Consider the following 12661-nt stretch of genomic DNA (forward strand, 5'->3'; position numbering starts at 1 on the left):
ATGGTTGTTGATGAAATCAAGGCAATGCGTGCAAGTAAATTGGCCACTGGCCAGTGACTCATCCGGTACCTTGCCCACCCGCTGCCCAACTGTATTCCTCACAACACCACCTTCACGATTCACGATCCCATCAGCGGCAAAAACTTCAGTAGCGACCACCCACCCTGACATGCATATGGAAACCGTACATATGACTAGAGTACACACTTCGAGCGTTCTTCCAAACCAGCCATGTAAAAAAACTTGAGCAGGCGGGCAGCCCGAAGCGGATGCTCCTGCCGCTTGCCGCTGCCGCCTGCTTCTGCCGGCTCGCGGCAGAATCCCACGACGGAATGATGGGCCACCACCTGGACGAAAAAGGGAAGGCCTCTCCGGTCTCGGCCACGCAGCGATTATAATAGGCCCTCCAAACCGCGTGGGCACGGGCACCCCGCGCGAAACAAACTCTGCCGAGACGAGCGCATCATCATTCCACCACCTCCGTCCCATCCCAAGCACACGACACGAGAGCGCGCGCGCCACCGCTCTGCCAGGCCAGTCCGGGACATGGGCACCACGAACGAGCTGATGCACCGCCACGTCCAGGCGGCCGCCGTGCCACCGCTGCCCGCGTCCTTCGCGGCGACCAGCGCCAGGGGCATGGGGTCGCAGCCGGGGCAGGGCGGCAGGCAGCGGGCGGGGCTGCCCCCGACGCCGCCCTCGGGGGCCGGCTCCCACTCCCTGCACGTCGCGGACGCGTGCATGCCGATGCAGGACGACTCGGCGCCGCGCAAGGCGCACCGCCGCTCCTGCAGCGACGTCCCGTTCGGCTACTTCCCGCCGCCGTCCCCCAAGACGGAGTCCGGCTGGGGCCTCCCCTGCGCCGGCGGCGGCGGCGGCGGCGGCGGCGGCGACGAGCTGTTCAACGCGTTCATGAGCATGGAGGGCATGGACGGGCTGAACAGCTCCGACGGGGACAGCCGCGGGAGCAGCATGCCCCCGGCCAACGGCGCCGACAGCAGCGAGAACGAGTCGGAGGACTACAGCGGCGTCGAGAGCCAGGTGTTCCTCTGGGGCGAGGCCGGCAGGAAGAGGAACGCCGCCGGGGAGCCGGCGGCCGCGGCTACCCGGCACGCGCGGAGCCTGTCCATGGACAGCCTCATGGGGAAGCTGAGCTTCTCGGCCAACGGCGGGGAGCCGAGCAAGTTCAGCCTGGAGTTCGGCAGCGGCGAGTTCACCCCGGCCGAGATGAAGCGGATCATGGCCGACGAGAAGCTCGCCGAGATGGCCCTCGCCGACCCAAAGCGCGTCAAGAGGTAGGCACCCGTCACAGCTAGCCCCAATGCACATCAATGCACTGCTGCTACCGAGCTGGACTGACATGACATGTCACTCCGATTGCGCCGGTCCTCGCAGGGTGCTCGCCAACCGGCAGTCGGCGGCGCGGTCCAAGGAGCGGCGGATGCGGTACATCGCCGAGCTGGAGCACAAGGTGCAGATCCTGCAGACGGAGGCCACCACCCTCTCCGCACAGCTGACTCACCTACAGGTACATCCACCAGACGACCACCCATCCGTGCGTGCACTATGCACGCAATGTTCCTGGCCACCGGTCACTCGATGATCCACAGTTTCTATGGCGCTAAAATCTTCTTCTTCCTCCTCCTCCTCTTTGTTGCAGCGCGATTCGTCGGGGCTGGCCACGCACAACAACGAGCTCAAGTTCCGGCTGCAGGCCATGGAGCAGCAGGCGCAGCTGCGCGACGGTGAGCAACCATCCAATTCTCGCACACAAAATTCAGAGCAACTCTGTTCGAACCATCGATTTCGTCTGTGTCGTCGGTCGTGGTGCGCGCGTCGGCGTGGTTGCGTTTGCCCGTTAGTCGTCACCATGTAGAGTAGTGCGACACTGATACGATTAGCAAGGCTCTCGCATGTTGTTATTATTTTCTAATCATCGAGAGCTTGTCCTCTGACGAAGCTGTTAATTAGTTGCCGGCATGTAGCCGGACGAGATTTATAATGCGTTTTGTTGGAATGACCGGACTACGAGGCGACTCCGTCAGGCGCCGGATCCATTTCTTGGCTGCTTCTTTTTCTACCATACAAGATAGTACAAGAATATTTAACCTGTTAATAAATCCAAGAAGGCTCCGTCGCCTTAGTTCATGTCACGATGTCGACGGGCACTAACCCTGTCACAAGAGGCCGGCAGTCGTAAGATAACACAAGTGGCGCAATCACCTTGCATGTTTCGTCATTCACATCACATTACTGCTGCTGCCATGGATCCTTAATCTGCTTTGTTAATTGAACATTCCACATTTGTAGGAGTGCTGTATTTTGGTAGTAACCAGTTTATCCTGAACAACTACCCCGTTTCTCTATGAGCAGCTCTGAACGAGGCGCTCACCGGCGAGGTCCAGCGCCTGAAGCAGTCGGCGACGTCGGAGCGCGGCGGCGACGCGGGCTCGTCCAGCAACCTGGCGCAGCAAATGCAGCTCCGCTGCCAGAACCAGATGCTCGAGATGCACAAGCAGCAGCAGCAGCAGATACCCTTCTACCAGCTGGAGCAGCCGGAGCAGAATGGCGAGTCAAACTGATGGCTTCAGGAGGAAGAACCCAATCAAGTTCTAGTCCTTTTAGATGATCTGAACGATTTACTACATTTCCTAACACATTTGTTTTGCACGTTGATCTCGTCTATAGCTGTTTGTGCCTGTCCGGGGGAAATAATCCGGCAGTGTATTATTTTTTCTGAATGATTTTTTCGTCCCTTCACATCGTGGCTGGAATTAAAATGTCAGAACTAAATTCATTTGTAGTATATATCAAAATCTGTATTGAGTAATGTGTGTAGCTGTACGGTGTGCTACGCCTTTCAGATTCTTTTTTTTATGGAAGAAAACCTTTGTTGACAATCGATGCTCTACTCTGCAGAAATTTGGTACGACAGTCGACATGGTGTGGACTTTACAGATGGACAACGAGTAAATTCAACACACGGGTTTGTACCGCGTACGAAGCACCACAGCACAATCGCCAAATAACTTTTTTTTTTGCGGGATACTCGACAAAATAACTTGGATATAACTAGATGTGTCCTAGATACCTTAAAAAAACATGTCCTAATTATTGCACATCTAAATGACTAAATCAAACAATGACTAAATCAAAACATTAAAAAAAGGGAGTACCTAGAACTCATCTAGATGAGACGTAATTTGGTCTCATTCACCTGAAAAACAAGAATGAATACAACCAACGTCAGCACACATGCATCTTATAGCATCACATCCAATGGCTATAAAAGGTGAATGAGACCAAATTAAATCTCATCTAGATGAGTTCTAGCAAAACTGTAAAAAAAAAACCTCACGATTCTCCGCATAAAATCAACGCCATAAAACTTAAATGTATAATATTTAGAGCACATCTAGGTGTGCTTTAGCAAGACCGAAGTAACTTTTAGTTGAGTTTAATTTACGTCCATCACTTTGTCCAAAGAACCAAACAAATCGCTCCACTTCCTAAAAAAATGCTCCACCTTTGAACAACAACAGTACAAAAGTCTACTCCTATTCATAATTCAATCAATCATCAGATTTAGCATCTTTTCTTGCATTTTCATAACTCGTGAAATGACGAGTAGACACGAATTATGAAAATGCAAACTTGTGCCGTGGGTAGTATGCTCGAGACCACACAACTATTGCTTCTTTCTCATCGTTCATACGCCGATAAATGATGAGTTCTGAATGGTTCTCTTTTTTTCATGTCACGGCCAATTACTCCTATTTTACTTTCTAAAAAGTGGCATTCTATGTCCAATATCCCGATCGAAGTATAGAAGCCGAAATAAATAGAATAAGGATCAATACAAAAAGGAGAAAAAAAATTCCCTTTTAAAGAAAAATGATTGTTGTTCAAACATTCAATTATGAAGGTTCTTCCTAATTGATGAACGTAGCAAACCTACCAAACTCACCAGATACTTAAGGACGTCCACCTCTCTCAGACTGACCAATTTTGACGGCGGCTTTTGTTTTCGTGGTGCCAATGAAACTAACTAAACCGCAATGGAGCTCCTCCCAAATACTGACTTGACCAACCTCTAATACTTTTCATAACCAAAATGAAGCTGAAAACTGGATCCCATGTTAATAGGTTCCAATGATTTTTTTTTTTCATAAAAAACGATAGAAAAAACACGTAGCCGGAAACACGTTTTTTTCCACGTTTTCCCCTTTCCGAGAGCACAATTGTTCTTCTTGCAGAAGCAAATTTGTGCCTCCACAAGAAGCAAATCCGTGTCTCTTGTGAAAAATGTTTTTGTTTTCGAGAGGCACAACTATGTCTCTCGCCGAAGCAAACTTGTGCTTCCACAAGAAGCAAACATGTGCATCTTGTGGAAACAAAAAAACACGTTTTTTTCCTTTCCCTGTGCCTTTTGTGGAAGCAAATATGTGCCTCTACCGAAAAAGCGCATTTTTGTTTGTTTTCGGACAGACACAAGTGCGCCTCTCGCGGAAGCAAACCTATGCCTCCACAAAAAGAAAACTTGTGCCTCTCATGAAAAAAACATGTTATTTTCCCTTTCCAAGAGGCACGAAGAAAAGAAATGTGTTTTCTTTAAGCAATTTTCTCTCTCAAGAATCTACGGAAAATCGGATGGAAAGTGAAAAGCCAAAAAATAGAAACACCATCTAAACACCGAAAACACGTAGAGAAAAATAAAAATAAAAACAAAATAATGAGGGAGCCCCAGCACGCGACACATGGGGGCGGCTGAGAGCGTGCCAGTGGCGTGCTCTCAGCCCACGAAAATTGACCCTTGAGGGGCTCTCGCAAGGTGTACACCTTAGTTACTTGCTCTCCTGATGTGGACATCAACAAAAAAAATATCCAAATCATGTTGCTTTGTTCTTACATGGGCTCTTGCCGGGCTTAGATTTGGACGGGTGCGGGCATCGACGGGCTCATGTTTAGTGGTGGAATTGGAGCCTAATCCTATGCAGCATCTTTGCCGGCCCATTTACATATTTTTTTCTCTTATGTTGAAATTCAAAATAATCCATGGCCGATGTGATTCTGGAGGATCAAAAGTATGTCAAGGGGCGGTGATTAGACTACTTGAACAAATAAAACTTATCATTTTTCCAATTTTAGTTGTAGGCAAATTTTAGCAATTCTACCAAGTCAAATACACCCTGCACATGCAAGTCTAAGAGTTGTGCAATGGAAAGTAAAGACTTTGCATATGAACGTAAAGGAGAGATTGAAGATTTCAAACGCAATATAGACATGATGATTTTTAGCGTGCTTCTGATAGGTGGTGCTATCGTACGTCCACGTTGATGGAGACTTCAACCCACAAAGGGTAACGGTTGCATGAGTCCACGGAGGGCTCCACCCACGAAGGATCCACGAAGAAGCAACCTTGCCTATTCCATTATGGCTTACGTCCATGAAGGACTAGACTCACTAAAGTAGATCTTCACGAAGTAGGCGATCTCCTTGCCCTTACAAACTCCTTGGTTCAACTCCACAATCTTGAAGGCTCCGAAGTGACACCTAACCAATCTAGAAGACACCACTCTCCAAAAGGTAATAGAAGGTGTTGTTGATGATGAACTCCTTGCTATTGTGCTTCAAATGATAGTTTCCCCAACACTCAAACACTCTCTTACAAATTTGACTTTGGTAGGATAGGAGATTGCATGGAAATCAACTTGAGGAAGGCTAGAAATCAAGGTTCAAAATGGTTGGATTGGAATCTATTGATCTCAACACATGAGTAGGTGGTTCTCTTCTCAGAAAATGAGTAGTGCAAGTTGTGTCTCCTTTTGATGGCTCTCTCAGGGAGTAGGTGGTGGTGGATAGGTATAAATAGGCAGAACCAAAAATCCAACTGTTACAACTCTTTGACCCAACCCGTTGACACCGACATGAAAATCTCGGTCAGACTGACTAGTGCAAAAGACTTGACCATTAAGCTTTTTGGTGAGACCGATCATACCAACTCGGTGGGACCGAAGTGCGATGGCTAGGGAAATACCTTGTTTCAGAAATTCCGATTTGTTCATCTTGGTGATTCCGAAATGAAGCAACTTCATCACAGAAACTTGGTCAGGCCATCTCGGTGAGACCGGGATCCATTTAGGTTGCACCAAAGCATTAGGGTTTGGCATATGGCATCATATATGGTAATCTCGGTGGGTCTGGATGAGAGCTTTCCGGTGGGACTGAGATCAACTTTAGGGTTTTGGATAGGATGGAAGTGGAGAAATATTTGAGGGTTTTGGAGCAATATCACTAAGCACTTGAGTAATTGAGTCATGATCAAAACCTCATCCCCTTTTAATAGTATTGGCTTTCCTATGGACTAAATGTGATCTTGGATCACTTGACCAAAAATGTAGAGTCTTGAAGCTTTGCAAATCTTTATCCTTTGTATTTTGAGGGGTCCGCATCCATTAGTCTTTGGCATGCCAATTGTCGGTGTCAAAACCGGCGGATCTCGGGTAGGGGGTCCCGAACTGTGCGTCTAGGCCGGATGGTAACAGGAGGCAGGGGACACAATGTTTTACCCAGGTTCGGGCCCTCTTGATGGAGGTAAAACCCTATGTCCTGCTTGATTGATATTGATGATATGGGTAGTACAAGAGTAGATCTACCACGAGATCAGAGAGGCTAAACCCTAGAAGCTAGCCTATGGTATGATTGTATGTTGTGATTGTTGTCCTACGGACTAAAACCCTTCGGTTTATATAGACACCGGAGAGGGTTAGGGTTACACAAGGTCGGTTACAAAGGAGGAGATATCCATATCCGTATTGCCTAGCTTGCCTACCACGCCAAGTAGAGTCCCATCCGGACACGAGACAAAGTCTTCAATCTTGTATCTTCATAGTCCAACAGTCCGGCCAAAGGATATAATCTGGCTGTCCAGAGACCCCCTAATCCAGGACTCCCTCAGTAGCCCCTGAACCAGGCTTCAATGACGATGAGTCCGGCGCGCAGTATTGTCTTCGGCATTGCAAGGCAGGTTCCTTCTCTGAATACATCACAGAAGAATTTGAATACGAGGATAGTGTCCGACCCTGCAAAATAAGTTCCACATACCGCCGTAGAGAGAATAATATTTTCGCAAATCCAATTTGCTGACTTGTTTTGGTAGCATGACGTTATGTCATAGCCCGGTGATTATTCGAACCTTTTTTCTTCAACTAGCTCCACACATAACGCGAGGCGGTTTCTTGGCACGTCTTGTCAAAGCAGAGATCGTGTTCCCCCAATTACGGGATTCTCATTAATGCGGTCGTGGGTAACCCAACCGTGTCTAGGACTCCTAGATTATAGGCAAGTCCTAAACGGCTACGGAGAGGACGCTTGATATTCACCCTCTTTATAAAGGGACAAGGTTTTCGCTTTTTCCCTCTCGTGCTCAATCGAACCCTTTGCCCGCCTCGAGTTCCAACACTCAAAGCCCAGGTTAGGTGCTCCTGATCTTCAATCATGTCCGGATCCAGCCTTCAAGGCCGATGGATGCCCTCCTCCGTGACGGAAGAGGACATCAAGAAGTTGAGGGAGACCAGATACCTGACCGCCAAGGTTTCGCATCGGCTTCCTGCTCAAGGGCAGGTCGTCCCTACTCCCGAACCCAACGAGAACGTCGTGTTCGTCTCCCACTTCCCTCCGAGGCCTAGGCCTCACTCTGGATCCCTTCGTCAGGGGTTTGATGTTCTATTACGGGCTAGATTTCCACGATCTAGCTCCGAACTCCTTTCTCCACATCTCGACATTTATTGTCGTGTGTGAGGCCTTCCTCCGCATTACCCCTCACTTCGGCCTGTGGCTCAAGACCTTTGAAGTGAAGTGGAAGATGATCGAGGGGCAACATGCAGCGTGCGGAGGTGCATCAATAGGCAAGATGGTAGGAGCTCCATGGCCGAAGGTTCCTTTCCAGAGGTGTCTGAATTATGGAAACGGGAGTGGTTTTACGCCACGGCTCCCAGAAGTGCCAAGTGGGCGGCTGTCCCCGCTTTCCGCTCGAGCCCCCCACCACGACTAATGTCATGGATTAGCAGAGGTCTGAGCTGGGGTCCAGCCAAGGACGTGCCTATACTGCAAAGCCTCATTTGAGATCTCTTCGAGGGAGATTTTAATTTGGTCGTGGTAATACAAGTTATGCTGGTTCGTCAAGTCCAGCCTTGCAAACGTCGGCCCCTTCTCTTGTGGGAGTTCAACCCAGAAGGACCGCGTGCCATTCAAAGTTTCCTCGGCCTGACGCACGAGGAGATGTACAAGTCATTCTTTGAACCTCAAATAGAGTGTCCGGATACTACCGAGGATGTGGGCCTGAGCAGTAACCGCGCCGCCGAACAAGTAAGAAATCCTCTAGCCGAACACACTGTATTTTATTCATCATGAAGTTATTTCTGAGAGTTTGCTCTTTGACCAGGACTGGCTAACAAAGGCGAAGATGATTCGGTGTTTGGCCCCCCTCCCTGAGGGTTTGGAAAATCCGGTATTGGAAAAGATGCTCGAGCTCGCACCTTGCCCGGAGCCCTCGAAGGAAGATACAGGGGGGGTAATACGGGCGGACGCGGGCCCCCATCACTGCTAGTTCCCACCGAGGGAATGAGCGTCTCCATGAAGGAGGATAACCGGGGGAGGAAAAGGACTGCTTCCGAGGATCCTGAAGCCGAGGTCTCCAAACGGGAGAAGAAGTCTCCCACACAGGGTCCTGCCTCGGGGGGTGCTTTTGCCGCACAAAGTCCGCGGGGGGATCAGCCCTCCAACGAGCCGTAAGTGATCCAAAAAATACTTTAATAGTGAAGGTATACTATCTTTCTTCTGAGAAAATAACCGCCGCATATATCTTGCAGTTCGGGCCTTAGCCCCTCTCAGCTGAGCTCGTCTTCGGGGGATCTTCTTCCAGAGATGACGGAGAGCGAAACGCCTCCCCCGGACTCCTCCGCTCAAGAAGTGGGCGACCTCGAAGTGTCGTCACGGAGGGCCTCTCCGGATACGGTGAGGCCAGAAGATAATCCCATAGACCCCCGAAGTCCCCAGCGTCCGGCTCCCGAAGAGAGCAAACAAAAGAGTCCGGCACCGTCTGGTATGCGGTCGGACGTTCTGAGGGAGCTGGTGGGGCGAGCGGCCATCTCAGAAGAACACCGTACGCTGATGGGTACGGTGATGGAGAGAATTTCGTCTGCCGAAAGCGGATTACATGAAGCCTTTATAAGTCTACTGACAGGCTTTGAGGTACGTGAGATAATATGTGATAGTACCGCACATGTTAGGTGTGCCCTGTGTAGATAGTAGCCCCTGAGACTTTGGTTGTCGTCGAGAGCAGCGGCGAACAAAGGATCATAGTCCCAGGCAATAACCAGACTGCCCGTATGTGCAGGTGGTGGAAGCTCCGGTGGCTAGCCGAACTAGTGAGTTTGCCAAATTAAAACGACAACTGGATGCGGCAGACGCTGACATCGAGCTTGTTAACAAGAGGCTTGATGACGCACATGGTAAGTGTTATTATCTGGTGAACGCCACATAGTAAGAGTAGCATGATGCCAGTATCTTTAATATGTTGTGACTGCAGATGGAGCTGCCACCATGGAATCCTTGCGGGCAGAACTTGCCTGAGCCAAGGAATAATCGATGATTAGTAATGTGGCTGCTTTGAAGGCGGCCGAAGAGTTGAAAGCCGAGAAGGCCGCACATTGCGAGAGCCAAGAGAAGATGGCCAAGATGGCCGTAGAATTAAAAGACACTGCCGACCATTGCCGGCTCCTTGGAAAAGAAAACCGAGCGAAGGCAACGGACCTTGAGAAGGCCATGATGGCGGACAAAGACACCCGCTCTGCTATGAGAGCGAAGAAGGAGGAGCTGCGGGAAGCCGGGGATATTGCGGCTGGGAAGCCCTTCATGCTACGGAGGAAGTTCGGAGATTCATGGTATGCCCCTCTAGAACGGCTGTGGAGTTCAGCAGATGAGTATATGGACTTGGCGGCGAGCGCTGCCGATGCGGCCAAATACTTCCAAGGTCAAACGGATTGTGAAGTGGACAAGCTATTCTGGTCGCAATTCAACGTTCTAGAGCATCCGCTTCCATTGACTGATCAGCTAGCCGAATGGGCCGAACTAAATAGGTTGTCCGGACTCGCCATGAGGTTTGTCATGGATCAGCTATGGCCGGAAAAGCCAAAGCCATACAACTATTTCAGTTTAGTGCAGCGGTTCCTTGGTGCGGTGCCGCGCATTAATGCGATGAAGAGGTCGGCGTGCATAGAAGGCTCATGGATGGCCCTTGCCCGTGTTAAAGCATACTGGGCGGAGATGGACGCTACCACTGTTGCGGCGCAGGGTTCGGCCATAGGCCGAGTGGCTGTCGAGCACTATTTCGAGGAGGTTCTCGAGGGTGCTCGTTTGATAGAGGCCCAGTGCTCGAAGAATATTATGTTTGAGTGATATGTATTCTCATTGTAAACACAATGCTTTTATGAAATTTTATAAGGCTATGTTTATACTTTTGCCTGAAAGTAGTATGATGCCTCCTGTGCGGCCGTTTATGTATACATGTGTATAACCTGAAAGATTGCAGCCGCCGGCTTCAACCCCCACACATATAATGCGGAGGTGCTCACGAAAAACGCGTGTTCACACTTAACCCAACGTCTTGGTCCTATTAAGGAGGTGATAGCGTAGCGAACGAGGCAACCGGACTATAATGCTTTAATACTTTCACTTAGCCATAGGAGTTTGATAGTGGGGCTACTAGATAGCCCCTGGTGGCTCCGCACTCTCCCGATTTCGGGGTGCGTACATGCCTGGCCGGAAAACGGCCCTTCGTTAAGGCGGAGGAATTCTAACATTCCGATAGGTCATCGAGTGGTTGACCAGTCTCACGCTATATCATGACAGTCAGTTTTCGGCTTTCTCTACTAAGGTGCTCGTCTGGATGAACCAGGGCACAATCGCAGTAGTTCTCCTGGTGCTGCCTTAGCCGATAAAGCGGAATGTAAGGCACCAAAACACAGGAGCCGGGCAAACCCAACATTTGACCAAAGACAATGATTCAGAGCCGATGCATATAATGCCAAACTCACGACGCTGAACACTCCCTAAGGTATTCAGTCTTTATGGTATAAACTGGGCCTAAATAGTGCCCTTTGTAAGAAGCCTCTTGTGTCCAGGTACGTGCATTATTCTGACGTGGCCACATGCCAAGACGTCATCATCCTTCTCAATTGTGCTGAGAATTCGGTGGATGTGTATCAACAAGAGACAATAAAAAAGGTTTACGCAGGGTCTTAATCTAAAAAGAATCCTTGGAACGGGTCCCTGCTGCACGTCTGTGCCTGTGTCTCCGTTGTGCCGTATCCTGGATGGGTGTAGCACGATGGTCATCTGTAAAAGAGAGGAATTTAGGTGAAAAAGTTGTCGTGCAGAGAGATATTTTTTAAAGAAACCATGTATTACTAGAAATGAGTATAAATTGCCACTTGTCTGCGCGTGTTGGCCCCCTTGTATTTGTAATAGGGGTGTGGCCATCAATCCGGTATAAATTACATATAGCAGCGCCGGACCTGTCTAACCGCGTCCGTGGTCTTGACGACCTATCAAATACTTTAGTTGGCGAGGCCGTTTTTAGTGTGCGGCGGCCAAGGCAGTCGCATTCTCTTCTCCGCGCAAGGATCACTTAATACTTCCGTTCACTGTAATGATGCCGCGTAGACCGGGCATCTTGAGCGTCAGGGAAGCGTAATGTGGTATTGCATTAAAGCGAGCAAAAGCTTCACGTCCAAGTAGTGCTTGATAGCCACTTTGGAATGGAGCGATGTGGAAGGTTAAATGTTCGCTACGGAAGTTATCGGGGAAGCCGAATATAACCTTTAGTAGCAGGGAGCCCGTGCATTGAGCCCCTGGGCCTGTCGTTACTCCTTTAAAGGTAGTATTGCTATGGCAAATTTTCGTTGGGTCTATCCCCATTTCGCGGATTGTATCCTGGTATATCAGGTTGAGACTGCTGCCACCGTCCATCAGGACTCGTGTGAAGTGGTATCCGTCAATTATTGGGTCTAATACCAGGGCAGCCCATCCTGCACGCCGAATACTTGCTGAGTAATCACGATGGTCGAAAGTGATCAGTTGAGACGACCAGTGGCAGGACTCCGCGGTGATAGGCCCTTGGGCATATTTTTCTGGGAGTGCCGTTTTGTTTCTCCCCTTGATCAACGTTTACTGTTTTGACTTCTGGTGGAAATTTCTTTTGTTCCCCAGTGTCTTGCTTGAGAGGCTCATCCTCGTCTTTGCTTGGTGTATCCTCCCCCTTGTGTACGGCGTTGAGCTTGCCGGACTACTTGAAGACCCAACATTCTCCGTGGGTATGATTAGCGGGTTTACCAGGGGTGCTATGGATCTGACATATTTGGTCTAGAATTTTGTTTAGGCTGGACAGTTCATCTCTGGCGCCTTTAGAGGGCGGCTTTTGCTGACCTGGCCGATTGCTTTTGAATCCGACGTTTACTGCCATGCTCCTCGTGCTGTCTTCTTTATTCCGGCGTTTGTTATTGCTTTTGCGCCGTGATTTCCCGTTTCCATCTCTAACTTCGGATGTACTGGGGTCGCTGGTGCTGCATCTGGCTAGCCAGCTATCCTCACCCATGCAAAA

At 49.5% G+C, this 12661-nt stretch overlaps 1 protein-coding gene across 1 annotated transcript; it reads left to right on the plus strand.

The window, feature by feature from the left end:
* Positions 1-435: 435 nt before the first annotated feature.
* Positions 436-2900, plus strand: LOC123125534 (bZIP transcription factor 29). The gene is made up of 4 exons (XM_044546042.1): positions 436-1295; positions 1396-1528; positions 1661-1745; positions 2374-2900. Exons 1-4 carry the CDS (start codon positions 547-549, stop codon positions 2580-2582), a joined length of 1176 nt encoding a protein of 391 aa, XP_044401977.1. The 5' UTR covers positions 436-546; the 3' UTR covers positions 2583-2900.
* The last annotated feature ends 9761 nt before the right edge of the window (positions 2901-12661 follow it).

Source organism: Triticum aestivum, chromosome 1A (assembly GCF_018294505.1).
Source record: "Triticum aestivum cultivar Chinese Spring chromosome 1A, IWGSC CS RefSeq v2.1, whole genome shotgun sequence".
NCBI lineage: Eukaryota > Viridiplantae > Streptophyta > Magnoliopsida > Poales > Poaceae > Triticum > Triticum aestivum.